Source organism: Lepisma saccharinum, chromosome 5 (genome assembly GCF_977018435.1).
Source record: "Lepisma saccharinum chromosome 5, izLepSacc3.1, whole genome shotgun sequence".
Taxonomy (NCBI): domain Eukaryota; kingdom Metazoa; phylum Arthropoda; class Insecta; order Zygentoma; family Lepismatidae; genus Lepisma; species Lepisma saccharinum.
In genome coordinates this window covers 65,265,780-65,284,413 of record NC_139233.1, presented here as the reverse complement: position 1 = coordinate 65,284,413, position 18,634 = coordinate 65,265,780, and the positions used below count along the sequence as shown (strand labels likewise).

The 18,634-nt window shown below is 38.9% G+C and overlaps 2 protein-coding genes across 2 annotated transcripts in view; one reads left to right on the top strand and one right to left on the bottom strand.

Annotated features, from left to right (window-relative positions):
* The window catches only part of ath (ATP-dependent RNA helicase DHX33), a 74,970-nt gene extending 62,369 nt beyond the window's left edge, over window positions 1–12,601 (bottom strand). Inside the window, exons 1-3 of the mRNA XM_083122595.1 lie at window positions 12,472–12,601; window positions 1,473–1,666; window positions 535–667 (exon numbers count right to left, since the gene is read on the bottom strand). Of these exons, the coding sequence (XP_082978721.1) occupies window positions 535–667; window positions 1,473–1,648 (309 nt within the window). The 5' untranslated portion in view covers window positions 1,649–1,666; window positions 12,472–12,601. The remainder of the gene's footprint in view (window positions 1–534; window positions 668–1,472; window positions 1,667–12,471) is intronic.
* Window positions 12,602–13,881: 1,280 nt separating this feature from the next.
* Window positions 13,882–18,634, top strand: part of LOC145987849 (P2R1A-PPP2R2A-interacting phosphatase regulator 1) — a 32,074-nt gene continuing 27,321 nt past the window's right edge. The window contains exon 1 of the mRNA XM_083122594.1: window positions 13,882–14,501. Coding sequence (XP_082978720.1) covers window positions 14,386–14,501 — 116 coding nt within the window. The 5' untranslated portion in view covers window positions 13,882–14,385. The remainder of the gene's footprint in view (window positions 14,502–18,634) is intronic.

Below are 18,634 nucleotides of genomic sequence, written 5' to 3'. Positions count from 1 at the left end.
TTATATGGATGTGAAATTTGGTCGCTTACATTAAAAGAGGAACATAGCTTAGGAGTATTTGAAAATAAAATCCTTAGAAAACAATTTGGACCTAAAAGGGATGAGGAGACAGGTAAATGGAGAAGGTTACATAATTTGGAACTGGATAATGTGTATTCCTGTCCAGATATTATTAGAATAATTAAATCAATAATACTTAGTTGGGCAGGCCATGTGGCACGAATGGGAAAGGAAAGAAAAGTTTACAGGATTCCCATTGGGAAACCTGATGGTAAGAGATCTGTAGGAAGGCCAAGACGAAGATGGAGGGATAACATTGAGATGGACCTAAATGAAATTGATAAGGATGGAAAAGATTGGATTGATATTGCCCAGGATAGGGACAGATAGAAGGCTTGAGTTGCTGCAGTCATAAAAAAGGTGAGAGAGTTAGTTAGTCAATGTATATTCTAAAATTTTCCACTTTCTTTTTATTTTATTTTATCATCACACAAGAGGTTGGTTTCCATATCAAAGGTAAAAGTTTGTCCCAACCTGAGTGACGGCAATCATTCCATTCTCCTCCAGCCTCATCTCATGGATGTATTGAGGTATCTGTGTTGTCTTCCCACTGCCAGTTTCTCCAATCATGATCACAGTTGGATATTTCTGGACTTCGTCCAGTAACCTGAAATTTTTTTTTAAAAAAAAATTACTTTGCCTTACACGGTATAATTTAAAAAATCCAGAGTATGCATTTCTAAAGATGGAGGGATAACATTGAGATGGACCTAAATGAAATTGATAAGGATGGAAAAGATTGGATTGATCTTGCCCAGGATAGGGACAGATATGCATTTCTAAAGATGGAGGGATAACATTGAGTTGTATTGGTTCTAGTTTGTATGACGTTTCTGAATTTAAGTATGTACAGTAATGAATAATTAGTAGCTACATGAAAAAACTGAGCAGAAGGTACAAAAAAAATTTAAATCACAATTAGGACTGAGCTGATACCATGATACCAGTATCAATGTCAATACTCTTACAGATTCCTAATGATACTGATGCTTGAAAATTGCAACAATTAAAATTAAAACTTGCTCACAATAATAATTAACATTAATATGTGTTACAAGCCACTGCAACAATATGCATCAGCTTATCAGTTTTGCTTCAATATTTCCAAGAATTACATCACATTATTTAAAATGGCTGTCATTGAATCACACAACCACACAACACTGGTACAAAATAAATAAAAGCTTTGAAATTTGACAAATTCGACTCTGTGAAATTGTCGCCTTCCACTGGATTTTAGTTTCTAATACTTTGTTTATTTTCTGGCTATTAGAACACTGTTTTTTTTTATTATTATTGAGTTCATCATTATTGAAGTTAGGTTGAAGGTTCGACAAGTAGTTGTTCATCTCCTAACACAGCAAATGCAAATAGCCTGAACGATTACAAACAAACAGCCTAGGTTGACTTACCTCTTTCTGGCAGGAAATATTGGCAAGGCCCTTCGTTGCTCACGCAGTGGAATCTTATTTGATGCACTTTTATCCAAGTGAAACTTTTTGGCAGGAGGAATGTTCTTCGAATTTGATGATTCTGGACCCCTTCTGGCGGGGCTTTTTATTCCCAAAGCAGCATATTTCGAATCCATGGTGTCAAAGTGGGGAACCTGATTGGGGGGGAAAAAATAAGGTCATTGGGAATGCTATTCGAACACAGCTTGGTGGCCATGCACGTTAAATGGTCAATTTTTTATCTCTCTTGGAAAAATCAATTAACACAGTCAAAAGGTTCACCAAATATTATTTATCAGAGAAATTATGATTAGAAAAGTAGATTACGCGAGCATCAGTGCTTTGCAGAGAGCAGTCATTCCTGATTTACGTTCGTCTCAGATATGCAGTTCCAGCAGATTTTCGTGCAAGGTTCGAAGGGGGTAGGGAGGTTTGTGCTAGAGACCAGATATTTTGTGATCAGGTGTTGGAATGGAAGCACCTGACCCACCTAACTTAATAACGAATGCATTAAGGAATGTTTTATTAATGTTAAGAACACTAAACTTGAACCACCTAACAACGAAAGAAGTAACGGTTCCGATTGTTTTATGATTTTTTACAAATTCTCCTAGAAGAAAGACTAATTATTCTAGAAATTCGAAAATCATTGTCACACGAAATTTGAACCTGCCTTAAAGTGATGAACACTGTATGGATTAAAAAAAAGTAATTTATGTTCAAAAAAAACACCTTAAAAATTACCTTATGCAAGCATGCATGCTTCCCATGGACAAGGTATTCTCCATTGACAAGTAATAGTTAAGTATTGTAGACTAGTGGGAATGAATGTAGAAGTAAATCGGAACCTTAGTAGAATGCATTTAGGGACTATTTTAATGCTAAGAGAACCAAACCTGACCTGCCTAACCTATCCATGAAATTATACATTGAACAAAATCTTAATCGCTAAAAGTCCGTAGTATGTGTTAACATAAGTAAATCGAAATTGAACCATGTTATAATTGCATTTGTAGCACGATGAAATTGCAATAAAACAAAAGGAACTTGGGCCACGAAAGCATTTACGGACCTAATACCCCTTCTTACCCAATGCATTTGAAGTAGATGACGGCAGCAGTTTGTATCCAAGACGAAAGAAACTAATGCCTGCTTCCAAACAAAGACCATGTAGGACCAGTGGTGTAGTGGCTGCCCCCGCATTGCAGAAGGGCCCCCGAGGTGTAGGGGCCCCACAATGTACTCCTGCAATTTTATATAATCTCAGAAATTCCACATATAGTGTCGCTAAAAAAGAAAAGATTTACGAAACAAAAATCTGGTTCCCAGTATCATGATAAGAAGACGTCTGCAATAATAAGCAGTGGCGTATTGTCTCGGCCAAAGGAGTCCGGGTAACTTGTCACACGGGTCCCCTACGAAATGCAGAATTAACTTATTTGCTCCGAAGATAGAAATTGACAGGAAATATCCCTCATCTCATACCTTTATAGTTTTGCAGTTTGTTGTAAAAGTAGCATCAATTGTCTAGTCATGAATCCAGTAGAAAGATTCAGTTGCTCAACTAGTCTATGCTTATTGCTACACAATAAACATCAAACTTGGTAATTCATGACTTTTACTGCGATGTTAGTTTTACACGTGATTTTAAAATGTAACTTCACACTCAATATTTTTACAGGGAGGGCCAAGCCTTTTCATATCGAAATAAGAGCTGAAATGAATTTCCCACATTGTCTACACCTGTTACGTTTCTTCAAAGGGGCCCCAAAACACAGTTGGAGGTGGAGTCCAGGGCCAATTATCCCTTTGACCTAAGGGCCATTATTGCCTCCTCTGCCACACAGGGTAAACAGTGTATGAGTTAAATGTACACATTATTTCGTGAAGTTCACTTTTCTTACATATTGAAATTTTGTGGACATTTCTGTCGAACTAGTTCTTCCTTTCCAATGTGTTACGATTTTGTGATCTGCAGTGTTTGAATTGAAAATTCCTAGCTTTGAATTTCCTTGTTCGAGTTTGAGGATAGAAGGAAGGACCCTTGTATGGATCAAGTTGAACAAGATGTAGTATGTGGAGCAGGATGCTTACGCAAATTCGAGCACTGCTTATCTATTAATAAAACTGTTCTTGTTTTGGCAACACTTCGATCTGGTACCAACGGATTTCTTCATTTTTACAGAAGAAACTACTTATGGAAATGAGTTTCTGTAGCATTTAGACTCTGGCATCCTAATTTTTGGAGCAAATTGACAATATAGAGAGTCTCAAATTTTGTTAATTTTCGGTATACTATTTTGGCTCCTAATCACGAATCTGTTGTAAAAAACCAGGGGTCACGTCTGGAAATTTGAAAGCAAGCCGATTGAATTTTTTATATATATAGGTGTATATGCGTAGTTTTACGAAGGAATTGTTATAAGTTTTTCGAACTAAATGTTATAACGGTACTAATCTGATAGTCCCCGGACAGATTTCTTAATTTTTACAGAAGAAACTACTTAAGGTAATAAGTTCGTGTAGCATTGTCTAACATCTGCAAGGTGTTTTGTGTGATGTGGGAAGGTTTCATAGCGGAAACTCATGTTGTTTGTTGACAATTAATTCTCCGACGGAGAATAGCCTTTGCTATACACTTCCTCGTACACCTTCCTACATCATCACGCATTGTGATTGTGATTTGTTTATGTTCATTGGGTATGCAGTGTTTCGACCCGTCTGGATTTGCAACTAAAGTCAGAAACATGACGTGTTGCGTGGTGAAATTTGTACCGGGTGTGGAAGATCCAGTGGATTTTGTAATTGAACATGGAATCGTGAAGGAAGGAATTGAATGTTCAAAGTGTGGCAGTGAATGTAAGCTACTCGTTAGAAGGAATGGGCTGTGGATATATGAGTGTTCAAAAAGAGTCTAGGGACGTGGAAAGTTACGGTTTAAAAAGAGTCCCGTGTAGATTTGAAAAATCAGCAAAAGTGGGTACCTTCATAGGACAAAGTAAGCTTGTAACTGTTTGACTAATATGATGTGTCGTGAATGCGTGGTGAAATTTGGGGGCAGGTAACTGCCAATTTCTAACATGCCTTTAACAGGGAGTCTATAGAAAAAGCCGGGGAGCTGAAGTGGAGCAGAGGTGGGGCCGTGGTAACAGTTGGGGGCGGAGCTCGGAATCGGTGGGAAATTTGGACTCAAAAATTTGAAACTAAACATTTTTTTTTTTTCATTTCACACCGATTCCCGTACGGATAGCCCCACGAACCATTACAATTATCTTCGTAAAACAATGTGAAAATCTTATATATATATACCGTGTGAGGCACCTAAAAGTACCACCTGATATAGCGAAGAAACCAGAAACAGTAGCGATGTGAGGTTTGCGGGAAACAATAATATCAAATGGGGCACGTAAATCGGAGGTATGGGGTGGGTCGAAAAATATCGACAAATGGGGCATCTGGAGCAAAGTCATATTTTTTTAAATGGAACGATATACAATAACATGCATAATATAAAAGAACACACGCAGAGAAACACAACGCCGTTGGTCTCATGCATCTACTGCACATAGGAACGAAGATATGGCCATGTGAAAATATGTAAACAAACTAACAAGTGGCCCACTTGACCGTCAGTACCACGGCATGAAAGACTTCTCAGGTGCCTGACAGAACTGCCTTTACGCAGAGCAAGTTTTGATAGCAGGTCCACGAGATCGTGTTAGTTCATAGCAAGCAGTCGTAGTGGTAAGAGCGAAGATTATGGTGTTCACAAACATAGAAAAAGTGGACATGATCCTGATTTATGGGGAATGCCGAAAGAATGCCTCAGAAGCCTACCGTGTGTACGCAGAGAGATATCCGGACAGACGACAGCCATCTCGACGTCTGTTTGGTAAGTTATTTATTAAATTAAGAGACAGCGGAAGCGTAACACCACGAGCACGTGTGCGGAACAAGCCAACTACAGGTGAGGCAGGTGCAATAAATGTTCTCGCCGCTGTTGCTGTGAATCCACACGTTAGCTCCCGTGAAATTGCCAGGGATGCTGGGATGAGTCAGCGAAGTGTATTGCGCATTCTGCACACACACAAGTTTCACCCATATCATATCTCCCTCCATCAGGAACTTCACGGGAATGATTTTGTGGACCGTGTTCGGTTTTGCACATGGATGTTACAACACGACACACCCGATTTGTCACATATCCTCTTCACTGACGAGGCAACTTTTACCAATCATGGAAATGTCAACCTAAGGAACATGAACTATTGGTCGGTGACAAATCCACATTGGCTTCGCCAAGTGGAACGCCAGCGCCCATGGAGTGTGAACGTGTGGTGTGGTATAGTGGGTGAACATCTCATTGGCCTTTTTTTTATACAAGGGACACTGAATGCTGACCGATACATACAGTTTTTACAACATGAACTGCCTGTACTATTGGAGGACATACCACTTCAGACAAGGAGGGAAATGTGGTACCAACATGACGGGTGCCCAGCTCACAGTGCAAGACGCGCTACAGCATGTGTGGAAAATACATTTTTAAATCGTTGGATTGGACGTGGAGGGCCTGTCAAATGGCCCGCTCATTCCCCAGATTTGGCACCGTTAGACTTTTTCCTGTGGGGAAAGCTGAAGGACATTCCCTACGAGATGCTACATTCTGTGCAACGATCTTTGCGTGGGTGCCTCGTTGCCTGTATCGCAGTTGACGGCCACCACTTTGAACACACACTTTGACAGGTTTTCGCTTCTTACGCAGTGGTTCTTCGACATACTGTCATGGTCATTTTCATTATGCTGTAACACTGTCAAATACATGGTGCTGACGATGTCTACAGCATTTTTTCTTCCTTTAACACGTTCTGTTTTCATCTTGTCCAATGGCTTCCGACATCTCATACTTGTACATGCTGTGGTACTGACGGTCAAGTGGGCCACTTGTTAGTTTGTTTACGTATTTTCACATGGCCATATCTTCGTTCCTATGTGCAGTAGATGCATGAGACCAACGGCGTTGTGTTTCTCTGCGTGTGCTCTTTTATATTATGCATGTTATTTTATATCATTCCATTTAAAAAAATATGACTTTGCTCCAGATGCCCCATTTGTCGATATTTTTCGACCCACCCCATACCTCCGATTTACGTGCCCCATTTGATATTATTGTTTCCCCCAAACCTCACATCGCTACTGTTTCTGGTTTCTTCGCTATTTCAGGTGGTACTTTTAGGTGCCTCACGCGGTGTATATATATATATATATATATATATATATAAATAAAAAGATCACGAGCTTTCTTCACGGGCATTTCTTGGGTTCCGAAGGTTGAAACACTCCATAACAAATGAAAATCGACAAAACACAAGCATGACGCGCGATTACCTAGGAAGGTGTACGTGCCATATTGTGTGTCAAGCAAGCGGAAAGACTACGAGGAAAAAGTACTTCTAGTGTACAAAATTGCAATAACTTTCATCAAAAAAACATGAATGCACCTTCAAGAATGTTCCGCGAAGCAGATAGGTAAGTACGAATGTCAAAAATTGACAAAACAAAGAAGTTATAGGTCTCCGGGGACTATCAGATTTTTACCTTATAACTATGCTTGCCTAACCTAACCTTCCATGAATGGTTTGTGGGCCAATGATCACTTTCAATAAGGAATTCCTAGTTTTGTAGCACGTAACCGATGAACAATGTTTCATCAATATGGAACATGCCATATGGAGAATTATCGTGGAAAATAACTTTATTTTACAACTTCGGTAAAATATAAAAGCCGGGAATCAGATTTCTTCAAATTTACAGGAGAAAGTACTTACAGAATTGAGTTTCTGTGCAATTTCAGAAGGTTGTAGAAGTGTTTTCTCGCATTTTTCAATGTATTTGGCTGCTAATTCATGTATTTTTCTATAATAATTTCCATCCGATGCACGAAAGCGGTTTCATCCATACTTCATTTCATCCATGCTTGCATTTCCATCCATGTACTTGAACCGGATGTTGCGAGCATCTGATGACGTAATCCCCGGTGTTTCCAAACACACAATTTTTTCACTATATTGCCCAACCTAAAGCAACCTAACCTAACTGTGATTGTGCGTGGGGCTATCGTGAATGGTTTTTGGGGCTATGCGGGAATGGTTTTCAGGGCTATGTGGGAATTTTTCTGTTAAGAAGGTTGAAACACTGCTTTGCTGTTTGAAACACAATGCTAGTCAAGATTTGCCCGCCATTTTGCATGTTCAGAAAGCGAGAAAAGAACAAACAATAATTACTCGATATGTCGACAATAGATACTAATTTCGTTAAAAAAAGCAAAATCGGTAAATTTCTCGTATCGGACAAACGGATTTCTTCAAATTTACAGGAGAAATTACTTACCGAAATCAGTGTCTTTATACTTCTCGCACCGTTCATTGAATTTTGCTGGTAAATCATCTATTTTACGATATAAATGTGTGACCGATGCACGAAAGCTCTTGCATCCATTTACTTCCAGGTGGATGTAGCCCGTGTGTGATGACGTAATCCCGATCAGTGTTTCCAAACACGTGTTTTTGTAACTGAAGAAGGTACGTTTCTGCAAATGGTTTGTGGGGCTGTGAGTCAATGGTTCGTGGGGCTATGCAAGAATGGTGTGTGGGGCTACGCATATTTCTTTCGAAACCAATTTTTAACTATTGTAACCTATACGTGACCCTACCTAACCTAACCTTACCGGAAATGGTTCGTGGGGCTATGCGTCAATGGTTTGTGGGGCTACGTAGGTATTTTTGGGGGTACTATTATCGTATGAGGGAAACACCTACGAATCATATATTTCGGACTTCTTTACATTGCTAACGTGTTATTTTCGAATGCGGAACATTTCTGAAGGTGAAATAATGCATTTCTAACTAAGATAATGTCTATTTCTTCTATTTATGAGTACATACTGTTACTTATTGTTTCGAATCTGTAACACATTATGGCCGTGATAGCGTACTGGTTTAGGGGGCGTTCTGAGAGTTTTTTGTCGATTTATGCAGTGTTGCAACCTTGTTCACCGGAAAATATCTACTTTCGTGCCCGGATTTGAAATTATGCTAATACGTCGCAAACCATTGACGTTATCCTCACAAACCATTGACGTTAGCCCCACAAACCATTGACGTTAGCCCCCAAAACCATTCATGTTAGCCCCAAAAACCATTTTCCGTAAGGTTAGGTTAAGTTAGGTTAGGCAAGCATAGTTAAAAAAAAATAAATTAAAAATACTCGACACGTGGTTCTAGTGAAAACACGTCGAGGCTGAAACACTGGCTACGGGGTTGCATCATCTTAAGACACGGAACATTGCAATCTCATGCAGAAAGCAAATGGCTGGAGCAGAAACAGCGTGTCGGACAGAGATTTTTGCAGAAAACAACATGCATTCACATTAAAATGGATCAAATCTATATTCAGGAACTTCCACAACGCTAAAGAAAATGATTTCCGTAAGTACTTTCTCCTGTAAATTTGAAGGAATCCGTTTCCCCTCATACGATAATGTTACTTTTTGGGTGCATTGGGGTGGAAACACTGGTTGCAGAGTACAGTAGGGAAACTGTGACCGCCATTTTGCGTGTTACTGAAGGCAAAAAGAAACGAAGAAAACTTACTCGATATGTCTCAAATAGAGCTTATTTCCGTGAAATAAGCGAAATGCCACCTTCTCAATGCAGAATACGTAAGTACCAAAATTCAAATTAAATGAACTATCAAATTTCAGCCGTTGGTACTATTATAGTATAAGTGAAACACCTATAAATCATATTTTTTACATTGCTAACATACTATTTTGGAATGCGGAACATTTCCTAAGGTGAATAATTGTAACCTATACGTGACCCTACCTAACCTAACCTTACCGGAAATGGTTCGTGGGGCTATGCGTCAATGGTTTGTGGGGCTACGTAGGTATTTTTGGGGGTACTATTATCGTATGAGGGAAACACCTACGAATCATATATTTCGGACTTCTTTACATTGCTAACGTGTTATTTTCGAATGCGGAACATTTCTGAAGGTGAAATAATGCATTTCTAACTAAGATAATGTCTATTTCTTCTATTTACGAGTACTTACTGTTACTTATTGTTTCGAATCTGTAACACATTATGGCCGTGATAGCGTACTGGTTTAGGGTGCGTTGTGCGAGTGTTTTGTCGATTTATGCAGTGTTGCAACCTCGTTCACCGGAAAACAACTACTTATGTGCCCGGATTTGAAATTATGCTAATACCTTGACGTTAGCCCCAAAATCCATTTTCCATAAGGTTAGGTTAGGTTAGGTAAGCTTAGGTTAGGTTAGGTAAGCATAGTTAAAAAAAAATAAAAAATACTCGACAGTCATGTTCTAGTGAAAACACGACAAGGCTGAAACACTGATTATGGGGTGGCATCATCTTAACACACGGAACATTGTACTCTCGTGCAGAAAGCAAATGGCATCAGCAGAAACAGCGTGTCGGACAGAGATTTTCACAGAAAACGACATGTTTTCGCATTAAAATGGACCAAAACTAGATTCATGAATTTCCACAGCGCTACAGAAAATTATTTCCGTAAGTACTTTCTCCTGTAAATTTGAAGAAATCAGTTTCCCTTATACTATAATGTTACCCAGCCGTTTGTCCGCTAACGAGAAATTTACCGCTAAATCCCTTGTTAAACAATCTTTCGCAATGCAGAATAAGTAAGTATGAATGTCGTCAATTACAGAATAAACGCGTTACAGACAATTCCCGGCTTTGATAGTTTTACCACAACTTCTACACGTAAATGTACAATTTTAACACGCGACCCCCACATCGTAACTCCAGATACGTCACCAGGAGTGCATAAGAAGTGAGTATAAGTAGTAGGGGAAACTGTCTATTATAGCCCGAACAGATTTCTTCAAATTTACAGGAGAAACTACTTACTGAAATCACTTTCTGTATCATTGACGAGGTTCTTGAAGGTATTTTCTTTCACGGAAACTAAAAACTTCACCATGCAATGCTGCAGAACAATAAATAATCAGTGTTACGTAAGGAACTTGCATCTTCTGTAACATTAGGCCGTTGTTTCCAATATGTACGTGCAGATGGCGTGAGCGTCGAAAGTCACGTGGTCTCGGCAGTGTTTCCAAACGTGCCTTTTTTTACGAGATTTTTTTTAAAATTTTTATTTTAACTATACTTACCTAACCTAACCTTGCCGGAAATGGTCTGTGGGGCTATCGTGAATGGTTCGTGGGGCTATCGTGGATGGTTTTTGGGGCTATCGTGAATGGTTTTTGGGGCTATCGTGAATGGTTTTTGGGGCTATCCGTCAATGGTTTATGATGACATAATAAACACGAAAGTAGGTATTTTTCGGGTAAGAAGGTTGAAACACTGCATAACCACTCCAAATCGACAAAACATAAGCACGACGCACGATGATCCACGACGAGTGCATGCCATATGGTCTGTTACCCAAGCATAACAAGGAAGACAAATACTGACTTGTAATATGAAAGGTTGACACTATTTTATGGGGAAAAAATGCATAACCTCACCTCGAAGAATCTTCCGCGATGCAGAATAGGTAAGTATCAATGCTAAAAGTAAGGAAATAAACGAGTGACAGATGTTCGGACTTTACTAGACAAGTACCGAAGTAGGAAGTGAATTACAGGTAACAGTTTCATGCATCGGAGACACATTTCTTCAATTTTACACAAGAAACTACTTACGGAAATGAGTTTCTCCAAGGTTTATAACCTCCGTCGATATATATTCTTCCTAAAACTTCATCCTACAATGCAGCAGAACAATAAATAATCACTTTTCATGTAATAATATTGCGCATTTTGTGAAAATCGACAACATTATGCCGTTGTTTCCAAGATGTACCTGCAGATGGCTCTAGCGTCGGAAGTCACGCGATCTCGCTAGTGGAATCAGGGTTTCCAAACGCACGATTTTTTTCGAGAAACGCAAGTTTTTTTTTCTTCTTCAAGAAACGCGCGGTTTTTTGTCGAGAAAGGAAAATGGTTTTTCGATGAATTTAGGGGTGAAATGGGTGCTAATGGAACCTAACCTAACAGGCCTAACCTAACCTCGTGTGAATGGTTCGTGGGGCTACCCGTGGATGGTTTTTGGGGCTACCCGTGGATGGTTTTTGGGGCTAACGTCAATGGTTTGTGGGGCTACCCGTGGATGGTTTTTGGGGCTAACGTCAATGGTTTGTGGGGCTACCCGTGCATGGTTTTTGGGGCTAACGTCAATGGTTTGTGGGGCTACCCGTGGATGGTTTTTGGGGCTTTTTTACAACTTTCATGCACAATAGAGTTGGAAACATTGATATTTGAAAACAAAAGAAGCGTTACAATTCGCAAAGCAAGCGATATCGCACCGTGACGTGCTTTCCGTAGCATTAAGGAAAATGGTTTATTTTAGCAGAAAAAGTGTTTGTTTTCGTGCAAAAAGCATATTGGCACCTTCCACTATGTTCCGCAATACATAATTGGTAAGTACAAACCACGAGAAAGATAAAATATCGGATTTAAATGTGTCTCCGATGCATGAAACTGTTAATGAATTACAGACTTTATCTATATTGTCAATTCTTACGTAATTTTTTGCCACTATGAGGGCCGCCAATATTTTTACTTGCAGGAGTTGCCCAGAGAACTGCTCTACGGCACTGTATAGGACTATACGGAATGGAAAAATCGTTCTCCGGGAAACACCCATAAATAATCACAAAGACTATGAAGAATGTGTTAACTGACACAAATAGAAATCGAACCATGTAAAAATGCGTGTGTACCATGATTAGTTAGAAATTAGACAATCGGAACTTCGGCCGGTTTTAGAACCTACTTCACTATGAACAAAAAATCTCTGCAGCATACATGAGTGAACATATGCTTTCAGACTAACTAAACAAAACTTACCGTTTTTAATTTCTCTTTCTTTTAATTAATATACTGTTTTTAAAAATAAATATTTAACAATTAATCACACACTTTCGCCATGTTCTTTGCCATTTGGCCAATTCCCGCATCTAATCTGTCCAACAGTTGTTTTGACGATGCCACTCAAACAATCAACTTATGTGCGAGAGTTAAGTCCCATTGGATGTGTTCAAGCAGGGTCTTCCTTAACGCCCAATTCTGACGTCAGGTGATGATTGCCTGTTGTTACGTTGGTTCAATTAGCATAAATATGCTGAAAATTTATTATTTATGCCAAGAGAACTAAACCTATCTAGCCTGACCTAATAACTTAGGCATTTAGCCTTACAATGAAAGTATTCTCAGAGACGTCAGAAATCAAGGTTGCTTTAGTGTTTTCCAAAAAATGAGACCAGTTCAAGCAAAAATCATATGAGTTAAATCTCTGCGCTCTGGTTGAGTCAACTTGATGTATATTTGAGTCATAATTTGTGGTCATGGACTCATGGGCATCCAAGAGGGGGGGGGGGCTGAAAAATGAAAGTCAACCAAAAATTATGTATTTCACACATGAAATTTTATTTTAGCCACAATAATATGTGTTAATTATTGCTTGATCACCCTACATTCAAATTTAAGAAATGTTTTTTTTTTTAGGGAACAGAACTCTTTTTGGAGAAAATGTGCCTTGTTTGCCCCCCCTGAAAAAAATATCTTCTTCCCCCTCCCTGGACAAAATCCTGCGGACGTCCATGTCTGTGGTATGAATATGCGGAAGGGAGTACGCCGTTTTCTTAGAAGTCTAGATTATCGGTAAAAAATCTTGCATGTCCCTTCCTGGAGAAGGTGGCCGCGGTGGCTCAGTCGGTAACGCGTCTGACTACCATGCTCAAGGTCCCGGGTTCGATCCCCGGCCGGTTCAAATCCGGGAACTTTTCTAACGATGGAAGCGGCCCCGGCGCCCACCCAGCGTCGAATAACATGGGTACCTGGGGGAAACCCTGGGGGGTAAAGGCGGTCAGGGGCGTGATGATGATCACATCACCCCCACTCACGACCGGATCAAGAAAGTGTGGGGCGTTACCCCCACACCCCCTATACGCCTTCATGGCGTGGTGCTATGCACAGGGGAACACTTTACCTTTTTTTACTTTACCTTACCCTTCCTGGAGAAAATGATCGTCCGTTCTGGATGTTGCGTAGAGAAAGAAGCAAATTTTGGAAACGTGACATCAAGATTTTGATAAATAGAAGAATACAAGAAAATTATACATTTTTGCGTGTATGTTTTTTATATTTCAAATAAATGAAACTTCCCTGTCGTAATAGCAAAGTAGGCAACATAAAACCAACTTTGGCTTTTTAATGAGATACTGCAACGCGCCGCGTTGTTCACTTGTTTGATAGAAGGCAAGGTAAGCAGGCAAAAGCAAAACGTTAAGTGACAAATGGCTTGATAGCTTTGTGTCCCTAAATTTCATCAAATGTGAAGAAATTTTGGAAATAACAGTGTTTACTTCATTATGTTTCCGTTACAGTGTCTGCGGAGCAATAGTGCGTTAAGTAAAAACAAATTGATGTTCTATTTTGTGTTATTGCTGGATGCAATTAGCTTTTGTTATTACAACGATTTGTCCTCGTGACGATATTGTGTGCTATGTTCTTCATAATTTTCTCTTGTGAAGAACGCAAATTATTGAATATTGCATCTCTGATTGCAGTGTTGCAATAAAGAACCTTTAGCCCAGAATGAAGTAAAATAACTTAGCAAGAAAAGCGGATGAAGAATATGAGCATTTAATGTGCAGACCTATTTTCGAAAAATTCACTTTCAAATCTCCTTCGTGTGAGGATATTTCAAGATAGAAAAACGTTGTGATTATATGTGTAGTTTATGAATTCATACATAAGATCATGGATGTTGATTCACCATCTTCAAATTCGAGTGGGAGTTTGAAAAGGTCAAGCAGTGCACCAATGATAAATGAATTAAATTCGACTATGACAACAGTTTCTTCTACAACAACACGGTAAGTTAACAGATGATTGCTTACATTGCAAAGTTGAATTTTGTTATTTATTGTATAGCTTATCTTGACAATAAATTTTATTTATTTCGGTACTATTATCGTATGAGGTAAACACGTACGAATCATATATTTCGGACTTTTTTAGATTGCTAACGTAATATTTTGGAATGCGGAACATTTCTTAAGGTGAAATAATGCATAAATACTTTCTCCTGTAAATTTGAAGGAATCCGTTTCCCTCATACGATAATGTTACCTTTATTTCCTTAAAGTTTTAGATTCCCGGCGTGGGTGATGTAAGGTCGGGATTTTTCCGGCCTTGACCCTGCATTAAGTAGCTCTGGGGCTCACCCAGCCTGAAATCAGTGGGTACCTGGGGGGGGGGAGGCATCCGGAGCAAGGTGCTGATCACATGACCTCCAAGATGGCAAAGATCGAGAATGTGTGGAGTCCTATCCTGCATCCCGTAAATGTGCCTCCATGGCACAGTTCTACATGCACAGGGAACTTTACGGTAACACTTTACTATACTGGAGACGGATTTCTTCAAATTTACAGGAGAAAGTACTTACGCAAATCATTTTCTGTAGTGTTGTTGATGTTCGAGAATGTATTTTTGATCCATTTTAATGCGAATGCATGTGGTTTTCTACAAAAATCTATTTCCGATGCGCTATTGCTGCTGCCGCCATGATGTTGTCCGTATATGCTAAATTGAACGAAAGGAGTGCTAATGGAACCTAACCTAACAGGCCTAACCTAACCTAGTAGGCATACCTCGTCCCCGTGATGGTTCGTGGGGCTATCGTGAATTTTTGGTCTAACGTCAATGGTTTTTGGGGCTACCCGTGGATGGTTTGTGGGAAATAAGGAACAACAGTAAGTACTCGTTAATGTAAGAAATAAACATTATTTTCGTTATAAATTCATTATTCCGCCTAAAGAAATGTTCCGCAATGCAGAAGAGTACGTTAGCAATGTAAAAAATTGTGAAATAAATCATTGACAGTTGAAAACTGGGTAAATATGCAATATCGCCCGAATGGATTTCTTCAAATTTACAGGAGAAACTACTTACTAAAATCAGTTTCTGTAGCATTATCGAAGTTCTTCGAGGTATTTTCTTTCAATGCTGCAGAACAAGAAATAATCACTTTTTATGTAAGGAACTTGTATTTTCTGTAAAGCGACAACATTATGTCGTTGTTTCCATTATGTACTTGCAGATGGCGCAAGTTTCGAAAGTCACGTGCTCTCGCCAGTGTTTCCAAATGTGCTTTTTTTTACGAGATTTTTTAAACTATTCTTACCTAACCCAACCTAACCTAAACTTGCCGGAAATGGTCCGTGGGGCTATCGTGAATGGTTTTTGGGGCTATCCGTCAATGGTTCATGGATCTATTGTGAATGGTTTTTGGGGCTATCCATCAATGTTTCGTAGGGCTATCGTGAATGGTTTTTGGTGCTATCCGTCAATGTTTCGTGAGGCTATCCGTCAAGGGTTTGTGGGGCTATGGTGAATGTATTTTTGGGACTATCCGTCAATGGTTTGTGATGACATAATGAACACGAAAGTAGGTATTTTTCGGTTAAGAAGGTTGAAACATTGCATACCCACTCCAAATCAACAAAACACAAGCACGACGCACGATGATCCATGACGAGTGCATGCCATATTGTCTGTCTGTTATCCAAGTGGAACAAGGAAGACAAATAATGACTCGTAATATGAAAAGTTGACACTATTTTATGGACAAAGGCATAACTTCACCTTAAAGAATCTTCCACAATGCAGAATAGGTAAGTATCAATGCTAAAATTAATGAGATAAATGAGTGAGAGGTGTTTGGGCAATATCGCATAATTACCGAAAACTATGTTCTTGCAAAAAAATGTCAGTGCTTTGAGGCAGGTTTTTACATAAGCAGGGAAGCCTGTAGAAATAAGACCTGTGTAAAAAGGAGAACCTTGTATGTGGTGGAATGTTGAAAGAGTTTTCCATTGCAGATTGGTTGTGTTGGTACTCATATGTTAAATTGATTGGTTAGAACTGTGATTTTAATTTCAGCATTGATGATTTTGTGTGGTGGCTGGATATTCACAAAGAAAAATAATACACCATGTATCAAAAAGAATCATCCGATTTCAATATACAATATTTAGGAAACCTATGAACATAGGACCTTGCAGTAAGTTGTAAAATACTTGTTGAGATATATATAAAATTTTACTTTTAATATGGTTTACTTAGTTGCCTTCCTAGTGCAGCTCACTCTTTAATCCGCTTCAAGATGTGGCACCATTTTCACGTGGTTCGATTTCTATTTGTGTCAGTTAACACATTCCTCAAGAGTCTACTTATTTTGTGTTTCCTGGAGAACGTTTTTTTCCATTCTGTACATTTCTTCATGATTCTTTGTTCAGAAGCATCCATTTGTTTACTGTTGTCTTGGATGCAGACTTCTGCTGCCACCTACTACACGTTCGTATGTGTAAGAATGGGTATGTAAATGTTTTCGTTGTTAGGTGGGTCAAGTTTAGGTCTCTTACCATTGAAATATTGTCCCTGATCACTTAATATCTGGTCTCAAGCACAAAACATTTGACAGTATTCTGTGTACATAAGCTAAGAACAGCTGCTTTCTGTAAAACATGGATGCTCATGTAAGCTACTTTTCAAATCATAATTTCTTCAGTAAATAATACTTAATGAAACTGTCAACAGTGATGGTTAGTTTCTCTACGATTCAAACGTACTTTCAGACTCATGTCCAGTATTCTAAAACACCCCTAATACTTAGTTCATCAGATTGAATAAGTAAACACATTTTGTGTGTGTAAGAAACACTTTCGTATGCTTTAAAATAAATGTGTTGCCAATATGTGACTCAGTGTTGTCAAGGTACATTTATATGGTTTGATTATTGAATGAAATATGAATTGTAAAAACAGGGTATAAGGAGTGCCTTTTTGGAAATCCTCCAAATGTCAAATCTCTCGTCCATGTAGTACACCCTTGACTGTAATTTGCAGTCTAATGAGACTTTGGCATGCTGCCAGTACAATCCTCTGTGGAGCTTTTGTTGTGTTCTGCCCATGTGTTTGTCCCTTCATGCTTCATCTTATTGCCACTCATCTACATCTTTGTGATTAGCCAAAAGTGGCAGAAAGGTGAAGGAAAGTTAAACAATGGACATTGCTGTACGTGCAGTGTGGTTTCTTTCAATGAATGTCTTTACTCTGTTGAATAAAAAAATTGGTTTTGCAATGTGAATTGACAATGATAATGGGTTTTAAAAACAGCCGAAAGTAACTTCAAAATAAGACCCAAACTAAGAAAAAAATGTTTCACAAAATTGGTTAAAACCTTTTTTTGGCTGATTTAAAAAATCTGAAAATTAAGGATTGTATTTAAAACCTTTCCTACTGCACTGTATTTAAATTTCATCATCATTGGATCACAAGTTTTTTATTTATAGAATATCAGAGAGTGTGGCTCTTTGAAGACACCAAAAAACACTTCTTTGTTCTCATGAAATCGAAGGCATACTCGAAAAATAATTTGGTTACATGTATTGGAAAAGAAAGATATTAGGCTAAAACATCGACGATCTTAGGAAATACTATAGCAACGCAAACAGTGCTTGCATTATATCTTAACGACTGCTTACTTTTTCCCAGTACAGAAGCTAAACGAAACGAAAGAATAAAATACTTCGTACATCCGCCGGTATTGGCATTCTCCGAACAGTTGCTGCCATCTGTTTACAGTGTTCTTTTGGAGGGTGCACGTGCTCTGATTTCCAGTTTCCCCCCCTTGATTTTTCCCGTTTCTTCGGTAAAACTAGAACATTGGAAGAATACAGCAGAGGGAATTCACAGTGCCAGATGTGCACCGGGCTTTCACTGCCTAACCTGGTGAGCTTTTCTTGTCAACTGTCTGGAGAAATTAGGAAATTTGAAGCATTGTGAAGACTTTATGAATGAAAAAAAACTGCTTTGTAAAATAAGTATATTGAAATGTAGTGTTTTATCGGTTGGGAGTTCGTGTTCTCCGTGAACCCCTTTCAGGCGACACCTCTGGTACTGGTTAATTTTTACTTGGAGTCTAAACTCTAGTTTCCATAATTTGT